The sequence below is a fragment of the Rhopilema esculentum genome, chromosome 14 (genome assembly GCF_057945365.1).
Source record: "Rhopilema esculentum isolate cy_ngs chromosome 14, ASM5794536v1, whole genome shotgun sequence".
NCBI classification, from domain to species: domain Eukaryota; kingdom Metazoa; phylum Cnidaria; class Scyphozoa; order Rhizostomeae; family Rhizostomatidae; genus Rhopilema; species Rhopilema esculentum.
In genome coordinates, this window is record NC_142828.1 from 836,433 (window position 1) to 853,335 (window position 16,903).

General features: G+C 36.3%; 1 protein-coding gene across 1 annotated transcript; it reads right to left on the minus strand.

The window, feature by feature from the left end:
• Positions 1 to 4,236: 4,236 nt before the first annotated feature.
• Positions 4,237 to 16,673, minus strand: LOC135696409 (rRNA N(6)-adenosine-methyltransferase ZCCHC4). The gene is made up of 12 exons (XM_065215788.2): positions 15,919 to 16,673; positions 12,330 to 12,709; positions 10,764 to 10,855; positions 10,432 to 10,513; positions 9,760 to 9,967; positions 9,357 to 9,463; positions 8,221 to 8,339; positions 7,665 to 7,740; positions 7,026 to 7,077; positions 6,441 to 6,498; positions 4,999 to 5,091; positions 4,237 to 4,426 (listed from the first exon to the last, which is right to left on the minus strand). Exons 1-12 carry the CDS (start codon positions 16,004 to 16,006, stop codon positions 4,342 to 4,344), a joined length of 1,440 nt encoding a protein of 479 aa, XP_065071860.2. The 5' UTR covers positions 16,007 to 16,673; the 3' UTR covers positions 4,237 to 4,341.
• Positions 16,674 to 16,903: the final 230 nt, after the last annotated feature.

Genomic DNA, 16,903 nt, shown 5'->3' on the forward strand with positions numbered 1-16,903 from the left:
CTTCCTGGATGGATGTGTTGCTGCGTTCTCGGTGTTCATGGATCTGGCAAGGTACAAGATGAAAGTACTGCAATGAGACAGTCACCCTGTGCAATCCCTATTCTGTTTTGATGTTTCCACTTTTCTCTTTTCCAACTTTGACTTGTAGGTTTCAGGGGCGGATCTAGCGAAAATTCTGAGTGGAGCAGAACTTGAGGGGGTTGGGGGCGGAGCCCCCGAAAAAAAAATTATGACTACGCCCTTTAGATTCTCTGAAAACGACTTTAATTTCATGCGAATCTCAGATAAAATTTCTAACTAGCACAAACTTTTAAATAAAGCTAGTAGCAATTTAGAGGTTATAAAAATTTTGTTAAAAAACTGCTTGAAACTGTACTTTAGTTGACGGAATTCTTTCTCAACAGAAACACGCAACTAATTCGGAATTTTAAAATAATAAACCAAACTGAATCTTTTATCTTTTCACGGCAGTAAAATTTCATGACGTATAAATGACAAGTCACGAAAGAATGGAATTTCACACCAAACGTTTTTGTTGTATTAGCCGATTACTAAAGCGACATGTGCCCTTTAATCAAATTGATGCCTTTGAAAGTTTCCTTTGCGGTGGTTTTTCGCGGAAATAGCAGTTTGTTCATCGGTAGAAGTGTCATTCTTATCAGTTTCAAAAACTCGCCTATGTAATCGTAATACTAAAAAATGCTAATGGTCTGAATTCAATCAACACAAGCTGCATTTGTGAATAGCTTTTATTATCTCTTAAGCCCCGGCAAAACGACTGGACATTTGCGCTGGTCACACACTGGACATTGCTTACTTGTTTAGAGTATGAACATCAAAAAAATATTGGTGGTGGCAAAACGACTGAACATTGTCCAGTGAACTTTTTCCCTGTTGAAGAATGCGGGTGGGGAAACTGGCAACAGGGCATCTCTTTACCTTTGAAAGTACACTTTTCATAGCCCTAACCGTGTTATCGTATGAATTAGATCGATTATTGACAAGTGGCTATGACAGCTAGGTTTATCAAAATCACCGTACTCCTGCTCTCTGACATCGCTTTCCTTATCGGAACTAAAGCTAATCTGATCGGAAGACTCGTCGTTACTAATGAAATGCCTTTTTCTGGTATTGGTCGAATTGAATTTTCACGTTGTTTCCATTTCGTTCGCGGTGTTGACTAGGAAAGTTTGTTAAAGATTTGAATAATGGAAATAAATTCGCGCCAAATCCTATCCATTACATTCATTGCGCGTGCGCGAACTGGACAATGTTCAGTAGAGTGGCAAAACGACTGAACATTTCTCTACAACATCTACAAACAAAAGAATTTTAATCCTGTCCACTGAACATTTTTGACTTCCTTCAAAATCGACTGAACAACACTCAACATCGCTGAACAAGACTGGACAAGGTGGCAAAACGACGCAACATTTACGCTGGACATTTGTCCAGTGCATGTTCAGTGAAAATGTCCAGTCGTTTTGCCGGGGCTTTAGATGAAGGAAGACAAACATTAGTTTGAAAGACAATTTATAGAGTATTGAAATCGATTATATCATATCAGTCATTAGCGACCCACCCAGATTAGCAACGTTTGATACCAATTCCTTTATCTTCGTATATTCAAAGAAAATCATAATATTAAAATTACATAAAACTCCTGAATTCAGAGCAGAGCTCCGTGCTTGAGACAAACACTCTTGATCGAGGGGCAAATCAACAATTGAAACCCTATAGCTCTTTTTAAAAATCCCTAGAAATCTGTTTGTTTGGAGGGAAACTGGCTGAAAGAGTGAATTGCCCCTCGCCTCTGACAAGAGCTTTGATTCTATTTATTACAGCTAGCTACATTCCCACAAGTATTCCCAGCGGCCAAGGCATAAGGACCTTTTGCGCTTTTAGATTAGACAAAACGATCTGTACCATTATTACTTCCAAATAACTTTGTGATAAGAAAGTAATCTGTTAAAAAACATGACTTGCTTATAGGCCTAAATGAACCCCTATCTCATTGGGTTTATAAACGTCCACAACGACAGCATCAAAAGAGGGCTCTCTTAAACGACATACATAATTGACATTAGTAAACATACCTGTTTTGCCGTCTCTCTTTCAAAAAACTCAAATCCTTGTCGTCAGTTTTTTTTCGAAGCCCCGTTACACACAGAACGTTACGAAAGCTCCAATTCGAAAGAGTGCGCTCCAACTTGCTCCCGATAACGGATTCAAACCAATCGCAGAGCTGGATTTTGCTCCAGTTGCTCAGTAGTTTGATTGGCTAACCAGCACTTCCTGGAGCAAATTTTCATCAACTGGAGCAAAATCCAGTGGTCTGATTGGTTTATTTGACCATGACGTATTTCATGTGGAGCAAAATTGTGAACATCTCCTCCACAGTCAACACATAAGCAACTCAGACGACAAAATGTAAACCAGTTCTCTAAGGCACCTATCTAGTCCACAGGGGTTGTTTGGGGGGCATCAGGAAGTATTAATTGATGATTTATGAAGTAACAGAGCTAAGTTAATATCAAACAGGCACTATAATAAATTTAGAAAATTCTGACTGGAGCAGCTGCTCCGTTTGCTCCGGTCTAAATCCGCCACTGGGTTTACATCGACATGATGTGTAGCTCATCGGGTTCAACTATTTCTTGCAGTATTTAAGTAATTTTCGCTGCTTGCCGTGTCATTAACATTAGCATTAGCCTTAGTTATTAATTAGTTATTTGTATTTTAGCGTAATATAGGACATGATAGTAAACAACACAAGCATGGTTGAAACTGACAATGAAAATCTAGCGCTGTTAGGCGCATAGAAAACTCTAGGATGGGGCTGTTCAAGCCATAAATGACACGATTTCAAGCAAAACTGTGATATTAACGATAAGTGAGTTTGAAAGTACACACACCAAGTATTAAATGCAATAGACCTATGTCTATAGAATGGCTACGAAAATAGAAAAAATTTTGAAGCATACTGAGGCTTTCCGATTGAAATTCTTCAGAGCACGCCAGAACATGAGTCGAAAACTCAAAAGATACACTTATTCATCCAGAAATAAAAATATTTCAAACAAACCAGTAGAGACATAAAGACGCAACATGCTGGCTTTGTAAACAAACCAAAAAAATCGTGATTATGGGTTTTCGACACAACTTGCATCGATAAGCTCAATAAATGTGATGAATACTATCAAATGAGCCTATTTCTAAACATGAAATTGACAGTCACTATAATTTACATCTTTGTGCCGAGTTTCGAAATTAAATGTGTACCGGAATTTGCCTAGGCCCATTGCACGATGAACATGTAAATAAATAACTGCCTGATTCCATGCGAGTTTCTTGGTTTTGACAATATTGTTTGGTGACGGTTTTTTCTCAAAAAGAATTATTTTGGTAATCCTTAGAAGACGAAGCTATTTGTGACTTTGATAGGAACCAAATTTGAGAAGAAATCTGAGCTGAGTCCAAGACTGACAAACGGCACGTAAAGTAAAAAAATAATCAGAAACAAACAGAATAATTATAGCAGAAATAATAATTCCATATAACTATTTATTTTAGCGTTTTGTGGGTGTTTTCTAGCTTGAAAAACATCCATCGGAAAAAACAAAAGATTATCTTTGAAAAAAGAAGCATTCGGGATGGTTATAATGAAACAAGAGGCAAACCCTAGCTTATTAAGATAAAATATGCAATGGATAGGGTATTCAAACTGTAAAAACAATTTTGAAAAAACAGCTCATTTTTCTCTCGAACAAATATAAAAAACTCACTACTTCCCAGCTTCATTACTTCATCGTTGAGATTGAAAATATTCTCGATGCAGCAACAACGATAATTAAACAATCTTTTTGCGGTACAAAATTTAAAAATGGCTTTGAAGAGAGCAAACATTTTGAAACATAACTCAGCTTTTCTCCTGACACTTTTCAAAGTATGAAACGTCAGAACATAGATCAAAAATTCGTCGCTAGGAAACGCAGTTGTGGCTCAGGCTCAAAAGAATCGACATAGGCGATCAATTAAGGTGGATCGAGTAGGGCAATCAATTAAGGTGGATCGAGTAGGGCAATCAATTAAGGTGGATCGAGTAGGGCAATCAATTAAGGTGGATCGAGTAGGGCAATCAATTAAGGTGGATCGAATTAGGTTATCGATACTAACGATCAAAAAAGTAAAATCATTATAAGAATTATCCCGGCAGAAAAAAAGAAATTCCGACAATATTATTTACTTACTCTTCTAATGCATCCAGATTTATAAACATCATCATACACTGCTTAGAGTGACTTTATTTCACATAATACTTTTGATCGAAAGGCAAAAATATTATTTGTTCTTCTTCTTCTTTAAGCATTTTGAATTCGACTTTTTCAACTTCTTTCCTTTAATTTCCGTATTGCCAGACGATTTCCTGGAAAAAACAATTTTCCTAGAATGATCTTTATAAAGCTGCAAAGTTTCAATTATTTTGCAGTGGAAACTTCTAAGCTTGTCCTGCAATACGAAAGACATTTAAGTCAGAAAACAGAGCACAAGCTTCAATAGTAAAAACTTGCCTTCTGATTCTTATCTATTGAATGTATTTAAACAAAAATGAAAGCATACGGCATGAACTAATTAAAATAAACAAGAATTAATTGACAAGGCAACAAAAAGGCAACGAGTTGCCAAAAAGAGCTGGAGCACAGTCCGAATTATTCAGGATTGGGCTTTGGCTACATTTTCACGTCATGAACTATCAAATGTCTTTCTACCCATTAAACCCGCGGTAACCCATTTTGGAAACAACTCGCTATTTTTTAGTGAAGAAACAAATTTTTAAATGTGTGGGAAATAGATGAAGGTGTTCTAACGATCATGGTTGTACGTCTATATTAGACGCAGATAACTTTAACAAGGCTCACTGAGCGCTGTCAACGGCCAGAAAAAATTAAAACTCATTTGCATAAAAAATATATATAAAAAATAAAAGGTGCTGCTGACCTTTTAAGATTTAGTTTTGATTTTTCGGGACAATCCTTTCTTTTGTGACCGGTATCTCCACAAATATGGCACGTAAAACTGTCCATCGTTTTCCTTAAAAAATGAGAAAAGATAAAGATTCAATCAAAAAGGTATAATACAGATTGCAAGTGTTCACGGATAAGTGGAAACGATTTTTAAGGGGCACATGATTTCCCGGAGTTGCTCCAGATCTAGGGGGGATTGTCAACGATGCAAAGGGTCCTTTTGAAAGAGAATAACGACAATGGCCACTTGATTTTGACACTTGTTAAGTAGAGAGTAAGGCTTTACTGCTGTTTGCTGCATAAGAAGGTGCCAAGGCTAGCTGCATCCACATGAAGTTTTTTTTAATCATTAGAAAAACGTGTTTGTCCTGTGTTATAATTATCGAGGTAAAAGGTAATTCTGGCAAATCCCGATTCAAGATTGCTAAGGGAACCAAATGGAACTTCCTAGAAGAGCGTTAAATTTTCCTCTAACAAATCAAACATTTCCGCGGTTTTTTCAAAAACCTCCACGATTGCTTCAAACGTTTCTACGGTCTTATTCAAGAATACAAAAATTAGGTTCTTAATATAAAGTAGGCACAGATTGATCGGATTGACACGTCATTCTGGCTATTAGAAACGCATTATTTGTCTCGCGAAGCCACATTTAAAATGCTTTTCTTTATAATACAGTAAAGGGCAAAAAGTAATTACTTTATTTTCAGCTTTAACAAGGAAAAATTCCTGCTTTTGGGGACTACTCTGGCCAAAATAGCAAATTCACATGCAACATATAAATGCTAGAAATATTGTCTCTAATTCTTGTTGCTCTTCAAGTTGCATTTATCAGTATACGAGTTGCTCTTCAAGTTGCATATATCATGTGACAATCACTGCTATCATTTGACAATCACTGCTATCATTTGACAATCACTGCCATTGGACAATCACTGCTATCATTTGACAATCACTGCCATTGGACAATCATTATCATGTGACAATCACTGTAATCTTGTGACAATCATTGCTATTTGACAATCATTATCATTTGACAATCACTGCTATCATTTGACAATCACTGCTATCATTTGACAATCACTGCCATTGGACAATCGCTGCTATCGTTTGACAATCACTGCCATTGGACAATCATTATCATGTGACAATCACTGTAATCTTGTGACAATCATTGCTATTTGACAATCATTATCATGTGACAATCACTGTAATCTTGTGACAATCATTGCTATTTGACAATCATTATCATTTGACAATCACTGCTATTAGACAATCATTATCATGTGACAATCATTGCTCGTTTTCGAGAGAAGAAATGAAAATATTAAAAAGATTGCAAGCTGATCGTGTGGAAGTCATTGATCATGTGGAAGACAACGATGTGCATTTAAAACGTACGAGAGTTTAAACGTTTACCTTCTACATTCATGGTCTTTGGCTTCACAACTATTGCACGTTTGGCAGTGAATTCTACCTAGACGTTACAGTAACAAGAAAATATCAAAAACACGACAACCTAAAAACATTGAGACAAATACTGTGAAACATGCCTCAAAAATGTTTTTTTGGGAATCAATCACTTCAGGTCAACAGCGTCAGCTATTTTCGAAGCCAGTATTGTTTCTTTGAACTTCAACGTTCCTATTCCCACTTAGCTATCATTTTACCTCGGGTTCCCCACGTCACTTAATTTCAGTCATTGAGGTCCACGTTCAACTGCACTTTTCAGTTTGCGTCCGGGATTGCTGCATAATCATTTATCATTGCGACGATAGACAGTTGGAGATAAATGTGTTTATCAGAGAATTTTGATAGATTGCACCATGTTTAAGAAAAAGTAAATAATTTTGTATATTATGATTTATAGCAAAGAATAGCAGTAGTAACGGATGATCATAATCGTATAATGTTCTTAACAAAATGGGAACAGTGAAGCAGAAAATACGGACTTCTCAATACATACAGAAAATACGGATCTTGGGAGAATGAAAGGAACAGTACCTGGTTTAACGCATTTCTGGCACATCTCACAATGAACATACTGTCTGCCGTCCTACAAATCAACCGATTTTGCGTCATATCAATACTAATTTGAAGTAAGAGCCCCATGATTTCAAAGTTCCACAAGAGATGCTGGAACGGAAAAGGTGGTAGTGCAAGACGGGGGATCTTAAAGAGAATTCTGTGTGGAGCGGTTGTATGAAGCAAAGTTGAAGGGTGAAATAAGGGGGGGGGGTGGGGGTGTGGTGATGCCTGGGTTTCTCAGCCACGATTTAGAAACAGTAGCATAAACGGAAAGTTGTCAGCAAAGAGTTTCTGTAAGAGGCACTGAGACGATGAATAGCACCTTGTAAATTTGGATGGACGCAACAGATGATGAGAACGGACGAGAAAAAATTACTGTCGCTTGAAAATGAGTTGGTGAAACTGGATTACTTGAAGGGATGTTGCGTTTGTACAGGGGTTACGTATAAGTATTCCACTGAGGGGGAGGGGCGAAGAAATGGGAGAATAACATGGCCCAATACAGTTTTTTTTATAATATGCATACCTTTAATAAAAATTAAAACAAAGATATATTACCATTACACTTTTACTATTTCTACTAAGTTTCAAAGCCAACAGAAAATTCAGACTGACCTTTGATGTACAAGCGTTACATTGCGCACAGTGTATGTTATTCGCGGCGACATATCTCTTACACACCTTACAGAACCTAAAATTGAATAAAAGGTACATCGGTTCAAAAACTTTCATTCAAAATTCAGCATTACCCATGTTTGCTGAAACTAGTATAATTAAAAATACGATCAAATATTTGATAACTGAAAAAAAGCTCAATGTAGCAATGACGTAACATGTCTGCTAAGCTTACATTATGTGGGAGGACAGGGCCAAAGCACGCAAGAGGTTTGATCAAAGAAGAAGATATCAAAAATAGCCCAAGGGCAAAATTAATCATCGTCATAACGGGTAGGTTCCTTTTCGTTTCGCAGTCTTAGTGCTTGTTCAATTTCTCGCTTTTTAAGATTGGGTGTCATCAAAAATTAATATTTGAAAACAAAAAACTGCATAAAAAATGCAATCGTTGCTCGAGCTACGCGAATCAGTTGTTCTCGTAAATAAGCACTATTGAGAAAAGGTGACTACGTTTTAACTCAAGCATTGAAATTGAATGCAGAAACGAAAAACAAACCTATAGCCATCGCTTGCGGGAAGAACAAAATCTTTGTCTGGAATGTTGGTGAATATTCGAATAGGCGATCCACGTTCTGCAGTTCTCTGTTTGAAATTAGGATGATTTTCATAACAGACCTACAAAAAAATTTAACTTCAGCTACTTTTTACATAAAAACTAGAAGAAACTTTAGCCTCAACAAGGTAGAATTTTTTTATATTCGGTTGGTAGTTAAACGCGTAGGGATGAGCAAGAAACTGCTTCATATGTTAAGGGTTAAAAAGACTGGCTATTTGATCTATATTTATTCAATAGAAATACTGAACACTATCAAACAAAGAAAGCTAGCCTATTTGGTAACTCACAAGATACGCCTCACTGCAACTAAATCTTATTGAAGGGAAAAGAGGAAGATCCAGACTGACATGGCTAGACAACATCAAGAATGGAAGTACCACCCAAAGATATAAAGACCTAAAGAAGATGGTTCTGGAAGGAGAAGGCAATAATGATTGACTGACTCTACTCAATTTCATTTTTACTCCTCCACTGCGCCATGAGAGCCTCCATCCCTGCGAAAAGTCTTGGAACACTGACGTCAGTTTCCAAGGGCAAAATCAATTCATCCCCCTCTCCCCCACGGAATAATGTTGGTTTACTATAAAACGGATTAGGATTTTAGGAAGCACTTTCTTTTGCGCTCCTTTTGTAATATTTTTCTAAATTATCAACATTGTTTTGGAGGGAAGGGGGTGCAGAAATAGAAGTGTCCGGGAAAAGAATTGAAAAATATAAAAACACAACGCGTATTGCTTGGTGTTCCAAGTACTTTTGGCAATGATTGTACACACAAACTAAAAGCCAATACAAAATCAATTCGGGTTCTTAAGTTCTTAACCACATCATTCAACATTTTCGAAAAGCAACTGAATTTCGACCCACATCTTGAAATCAATTTTAGCTTGCATCTACCTTCGAAGTAAGAGACGTTTCGGACGGAAAGAGCTTCAGTATCAGATGGTCCCTCTTATCCGTGCTATTTTCAAACTAATTTTGAAAACCGTACTACAAAGTAATGCAATAGATCAAAATTAATTTATGAGTAGCAAAATTATAAATAATATATCCCACAGCAAAACAAAATTAATATTTACCCGGTAATCGGTCATGTTTAAAGTTGGAAAAGCTTCTGACACATGCGACTCCAAGAAATACGGAAAAATCATCACGATTGTCAGGTCTCCAGTGTTTGTGGTAGAGTCTGTAGCGAAAAATATGAAGAAATGCACCACTGCAAGTTAGGAGATCGAAAGCACCGAAATGAAACAGAAGTGTTAAAACATTTTTGAAAAAATTAAAGCTTTGTTTGTTTCTCGTGTTATTGCACTTTGAAAAAATCAGTCATAACCAATCTTCTATCAACTTTGACAAGATAAAACTTGTATCAAAACAATTTAACATTGACAATTAGCAGAACCGGTAATTCGAAGGAATGAAAACAATTGTACCAGGCCTTGTTTAGCAACAGGTCATTCGAACTGGATGTAGCCAACTTACCAGTCTCGTAAAGAGCCCTCAACCTTCCAATCGATGATGCAAGCAGTGAGATCAAACCCCCGAAAGGGGGATCCATCACCAAGGCTATCTTTTTCGAATCCACGTTAGAAAGAAACTCTTTGAATATGCTTTTGGCATCCTCACCACCAAAGAAAAAGTTATTAAACATGTTGTAGTGCAGGAACTCAGATGCTGGTAAGAATTGAGCCTGCAAAACAAAACAAATTAAGTGATCGAGCAGAAAAACTCAAGACAAATACCGAACTCTCTTATAAATATGCCCTCCAGAGAAGAGTTTATGCCATATTAAAAATTGTTTCAAGAAAAGTATTCTTTTTTAACATAACTTTATTGTCGTATTCAAATCATAGCTCATCTGTACAAACTAGCCGACGGTTAAAAAGAACTGTTCTGCTTGCGTTACTGAAAATAATACGACACGGTAATTTTTCCAAAACAAATCTGAACTATAATTTTCTAAGGTGTAAGAAGGAAGAAACGCAGGTAAGGCCTTCTGCCGGATTCTGTGAATCTTGCAATGAGTAATAATACGTGAAATAATGAGGAACAAAGCAATACGACGACGAGAATCCAATTTAATGAGTTCGAATTTCAAAATGAATCAAAATTAATGAATACTAATATTTTGCTTTGCATGTCAATTTTACTTACATATCTTTTGTCGATATCAAGCAATATGCTCTCCTGCTTCCCAGATTTCCTTGAATAGTTATTTTGGATCTTCTCGTGAATTCTTTCAAAAAAGAACATAGTGAAGACTTTCAAACTTCTAAAACTATAAGCTCTCAAAAGGGTTTGTTACAATAAAAACTGATGCCTCAAGTACTACAAGTGTTTATTTAAATAAGAATTACTTAATTTTGAATGAGATAAAGCAAAATTTTTAGTCGAGCTATTCAGGCATTTATTGATGTAACTGAAATGAACAAAATAAAAACACCTTTTTTGAAAGAGAGTAAAATTAAACACAAATTTGAAATTACCTTGGTACTCCTAAGCTGATAATTTTTTCAAAGCCAAGCCTTACTAGGGTGCTGACAATGAACGAACAGCATGAATCCGAAAAAAAGAATTGCTGAAAAAAACAGAAAAACATGCAACTCCTTTTTGGAATTCTTTCACCACAGCAATATGTTCAAAAACAATGTCTTCTGGAATTTAACCAAAATTTAATCATTAACCACAACAAACAAGAGAATCAAAAGAGACTGTACTTTTAAATTCAGTACAGCATTTTCAGTAGGATCCACAAAAGGAAATTATGGCATATGATAAACTTGTCTGCCTGAAGATCAATGAGGTCCTTGGTACAAGTCTCAGTGTCAGGGCTGTGAAAATGACAACTGTGATGACATCAGGAAGATGTTTAATCAACAGAAGTTATTTTCTAATTCATTTCATTCAACCGAAAATAACAATATTCATTTAGTAGCTAAATAAAATTACTTATAAGAGTCTTTCGAACAGTAGTACTAGTTAGTTTAGCATTTTGCGAATAAACATCAGCATGTCAAACATAAATCAATTTACAAAGAGTATGAAAAGAAAAAATATCATCAACTTAACAAAGGATTGCTAAAGCTAATAACTCTAGCTAGAAAATGAAAACCTATACATAAGTTTGGCATCAAGTAACTAAAAAATCACCACTACAGTACAGATGCTCTGATATTCTTAGAGGAGGGGTGGGAGGGAATACTTATCCGCAAAATAGCTTTTGGCGTGTGAACTTAAAATTTCAGTAGACTATTTATACTGACACAACTTCACATGTAAAACAACTTGAAATCACTATCACGCTTGCAACACAACTCTATTGTAACCTTCTTAAAGATTCTATTCTCTTTCTTTCTCTTAGGACTAAATAAATTCAGAAATGACATGCCTAAGGTCTGGTTGCAAATGCCTAAAAAAATAAAAAGAGTCTAACAATGTTTAATGGAATATTACCCTATTATGTATTTTTCTTGTTCTTCTACAGATTCAAAAGAGGAATGGGTCCGACTTTTTAAAAAGATTACTTCAAGTTAGATCCATAAAAAATATCTGAATAAAACATCTTTGAATTTCTTTAAAAAGCATAAACTTTTTAAGGTTATACTATATCAACAAAACACAACAATTCATTTTTTGACCCAGACTTTTTTTCTAAAAATTTGTTCAAATTCTTTTTTTGCATTAATATGCTTTGAACAGGGTATCTTGTTTCTGACATATGATAAACCACAAGCCTGACACAATAAGCAGGTGGTTTTTGGTGACCTGTAGTGCATTGGAATAGTGCATCATGTTAACAATCTTCCTTTCAATATGGACCTCAAAGCAAAAATATTTTGAAGTTTCGGAAATATTTAAGAAGTTACCAAGGATCAACAACAACTGGACTCCAGAACTTCCTCAGAAGAATGTAATATCTTCTTGATTAAAGCTGTTACCTTTTCTTCAGCTTCATTTTATTCTAAATTTCATTGCATAAATACAATGTACTTGATTAAATGCATCTTTAAAAGTGAACAAAAACTTTCCATAGCATCCAAATTTATACTCACTGCATTTGTTTTTTTATTCTCAGCTGGAGCTAGAAATTTGCTTGGTTTGTTTAAATCTGATTTTGACAACTCAGCTGTTTTATGTTCTTGATGGTTTTCCATAGCTGTAGAAGTAAAAACATGGCCACACCGATAGCAGAAAAATAAACTCATTTTTGATGATAAACTTTCTTCTCTGACTTGATGGAACTTTTCAACTGTTGCCTTTTCTTGATCAAGCTTGTTGGTAAACTCTGACTGGACTATATGCTTCCCTGCTGTAATTTTTTCATCTTCCCATTGGAAAAATGGACATCCCTTCCTATCTCGTGAGGCAGAGCATGCATAAAACCTTCGTGATGATTTATCTTTGAAATATCTTTCAAATAAGATAGTTGGCCCTGTAACAAAGGTTTTGTTATTGGCTAAGCTCATCACAGAGACACACATAACATACATTACTACATTTACATAGAGTACTTGAGAGGCACACCATCAAAAATCTGTTTTTAGAATTTCTTGATTTTGACTATAGTCTGAGAGAATCGCATAAAATACCTCTCAATATGCAAAACCAGTTAGATGTCTTCAAAATTTGGCAATGAAAGATTTCAAGTTTACTAATGGATTACACTTGTTGTGGCCTGGTTCATAAAGTTATGATCCAAGACCAAATTACAGATAGACCAGGCTAAATTTGAGGTAGGTACCACCTGAAAGTGAACAATTTGCTATGGTAATTTTCAAGTACCCACATATGTAGGGGTTCAGAAAACTGACGGTGAACAGTGATCTGCTGGGTCCTAAGGGGTGAAAAAGTTAGCACTCAGAATGCCTCTGCAGAGGAAAAAAGGGAATACTTCCTTTTGGATAAAACCGGGGGGGGTGTACTTGGATACCAAAACGACGGGGGTGTGCACTCCTAAGATTGTTTTGGTGAACCGGTTTTAGAAAAAAAGCTAAAAATGACACCTGGCTTTAGAATTTCGGGAAAAAAGAAGAAAGGAAAACAAAAGCTTTCGTGCCAGCTGCCATGGTTGCCAGAACACCACAAAAACAATGGGCGGGCAGCCTCTTTGCTGTTATTTTTGAATAGAAAAAAAACGAAAATCAGGCAACCAGCTTTAGATCATATTGTTTGAACAGATACCTGGCCTTAGAATAAATTGCTGAAAATGATACCGGGAAAGACATGCACATCCTGTCAGCATAATATACTAATTAGCCCCCCCCCCCTCCCCGGGATAAAACACAAGTTTCATTAGAGAGTTTAAGCACATCTTGGGTTGCAATCTTACGAAGGTACTTAACTTCAGGATTTCGCGATAGAAGCAAGTCAGTCGTGTTTCTTCATAAAATCCCTTTGATTAGAAGTGGGGATTAGACCACGGACAGCCCCTCTGTGATAACTGCTTACCTTATTTCTTGTCAGAAAAATGCCCTATTTTTCTCCTCGTGCCCCTATTTTGCTTATCAAATAAATAGTTTCAGAATCACAGATTTAAATAAAAAAATCAAGATTTGAATTAGCCAAGACTACAGTTTGGAACATTTTCCTAATATTTAACACAGAATGATGTAATTATTTTTGCACAAAAGTGCAGCCATTTGTTGGCCTCGTTGTCTAACATGCTATTCTGCATGCTCACATGTCTGATCATTTGCCTGTGATGTGATCTCATGATTATAAAGTTAACGCTGTGCTTAAACTCCATATTACTTTCTTGATAACAGTAGGTAAGACAATTTTTGCGTACATCCAGTTAAAAATGATCTCTTTACACAATTAAAAGGATCACATGATCACAACCCTTGACCTTAAAAGGGAGTCTTGGCCTCTTGTTAAAATAAATCACAATAATGTTACTATATGTATTATAACAACTTCAGTGTTGCAGCACGTTCAAATTACAGAACTTCTTATGCTGTCTGAGATGTGTCTGAGATGTGCTCACAGAACTGAGAAAGTCTGAATCAATACACTTCATCAGCTATGTTTCAAACAAAAGAGAGAAGGGTATGATGACAAACTTCACAAACACTCATGTAGATCTTTATTTCCCGAGCATATTTTTCGAATTGGGATTTAAGAAATGATTTATAAAAAAATTCCTGAAAGCGGGAGGTTAAGTTTGAAAGCAGGAGATTGGGAGAAGAGCCCTCAAGTCAGGAGACTCCCACCCAAATCGGAATAGTTGAAACCATTGCAAATTTCAAGCCGGGCAGTTCCAATATTGTGTTGTGTGCATGTTTGCCAGACTGTTTCCCTTCCCATAACAAACGTTTCCCTCAAAATTGTGCGCAGAATTTGAAGCAAAGGCTTTCGAGGAACCCACACCTTTCTTTCCCTACCCATTATAATCATCATCACCACTATTTCTATCATCAACATTCCATTATTCTCAGTTCCATCACAATTATTATTATTTTTTTATATATTCACAGTCATCATTATCATCCCATTGCATCAATCTCCATAGCACCACCCACATCCCCTTACATCACCCACCTCCCTTCCCTCCCCCACTTTCATCATCCCATTTTTTCTTCACTGCGCTACATTCATACCATTCAACATCCACCAATCCGGCATCACCATCTCACATTTCATATCCATTCACTTGTTCCTTTCATTAACTCTGATGAAGCCCTGTATACCGGGGTGAAATATTAGTATATTCTTTCAATTTAATTTATTTTGAAAATTTTATCTCATGACATTGGATTCTCGTCTATCTTTCGAGGCAACCTCGTATTCTTTGTTTTTTTTTGTTATCAGAAGTCACAAGTTTAAATGGTGGAATATTTGCGGGGAACATGACCAGATAAACAAAAATGTGCGCGGAATCTACGACAAAATCTTGATAATGTGTGGGCGGAATGAATGATCAAAATTATTGCGTGGTGAACACGCAGCCCAAACTTTTCAGTCTGGCAGACCAAACTATAAAGAAAACAGTGTAGCAAACTATGTTCTTTCTATCGATTAAACTTTAAAATAGTATTTTTACACAAATTACACATTTATGTTTCTCTCTGAAGTTTCAGAGACTTTCATATTACCTTGAATGTTTACTTAACTACGAAAATAGGTGGTTTGACGGTTGATATCTATCATCGGTTGTTTGGGATAAGGCAGGGCATGGTGTTAATTTTTTTCTTCATAAACTCGCTTTGAATTTAACATCATTAGTCTATTTTTGTTCCTCTCTACTCGAATGCATGAGCGTCATTCAAAATGCGTGAGACTGACAGGTTTACGACTTAATTTAATCATGGTCCGCAATTTACAATGCGACGTTCGATTAGATATTCGATTAGACATTCCCGTTCTCGTTTATCTATTTGGAATTTTTCTATTTGGAAAATTTTGGTTCAGTGTAGGAAAATTAGAACCGTAACAAAATAAAACCTTGCATAAAATCAAAAACTCAATATCAAAGTTTGTTTCAGTAAACAAAGAATCCAAAGTGAGTCTCAAAACTTAGGCCTAGAATCATTATGATAAACGAAGACAAGACGGCGGCAAATCTCGATTTTTATGAGCAAAAAGCCAGCAATCATATTTTCTAAAGCCCTGCGAAGGGTAGAGGATCAATAAGAAACTAACCATGTTGACAATAAGGTGATATCATATCTCCATCTGGTATAAAAACATCCACCCCCAGCCTTTCAACAATCTTGAATGTTTTCGCCATTTTGGATGTTCACGTGCAACGAGCAATGTTTGCAGTTAGCCTCATTTTGAATGATGCCTCTGAGAAGCATTATGGCCCTAATAACATTGATCATGCAAATCATGATCCCAGCATGAAAATTCCCGCCCCCGAATGCTATTTTTAGAATGGGGTACTCGCACCCAGTCCACTTAACTACTTAACTTTATAACGTATTCCATTACGTAGCCCAAGCTACATCTCCGCTTCCATTCTCTTTATTCCCTCTCGCTCACTTATCAAAACCAATATATCTCTCGTTCCAGTCTCCATAACTCACATCCACTGACAGGGCCCACGCAACAGGTATTGAATAGGAAACCCCCCTTTGTGGAACCCCCACTTTAGAATCGGTGGCGCGGGCCCTGACTGACTGTTCACATCCTCACAAAAGCACGATAATCTCTACTATCAACCTTCTTATCTTTAGAAAGGTGTATTTTTTATTTGTTATCCGCAAGACATTTTTCCAAAATGTCCCTCATTTTTTTCCAAATCAAAAGAGCCTTTTTGAAAATCTTTTGTAATGAGTCTTTGACTTGTAATCTGGTTTTGTGAGCTGTTTTCTGCAAACTGGAATACCACATTTTTCTCAATTCTGCTTTCCTCGAATAAACCCTTGGAAAAATTCTATCTTTTACCATACCAAAGATCGTTCAATAAATGCATACTGGTTCTATTGAAAGATGTAAGCATATCCCTAAAATGCTGTTAATAGTTCATAATAATTCAACATAACATACGCCATGTAAATAAACAAAACCTTTGGAAACATTATTCATTCCGACTTTCAAAAGAGTATCAGAGCCAGAGCCACTAGATTTGAGCGTTACGTGGAGAGAGGGTAGGCTGCTTCGTTTCTCTGCTTCTGTGCGCCTC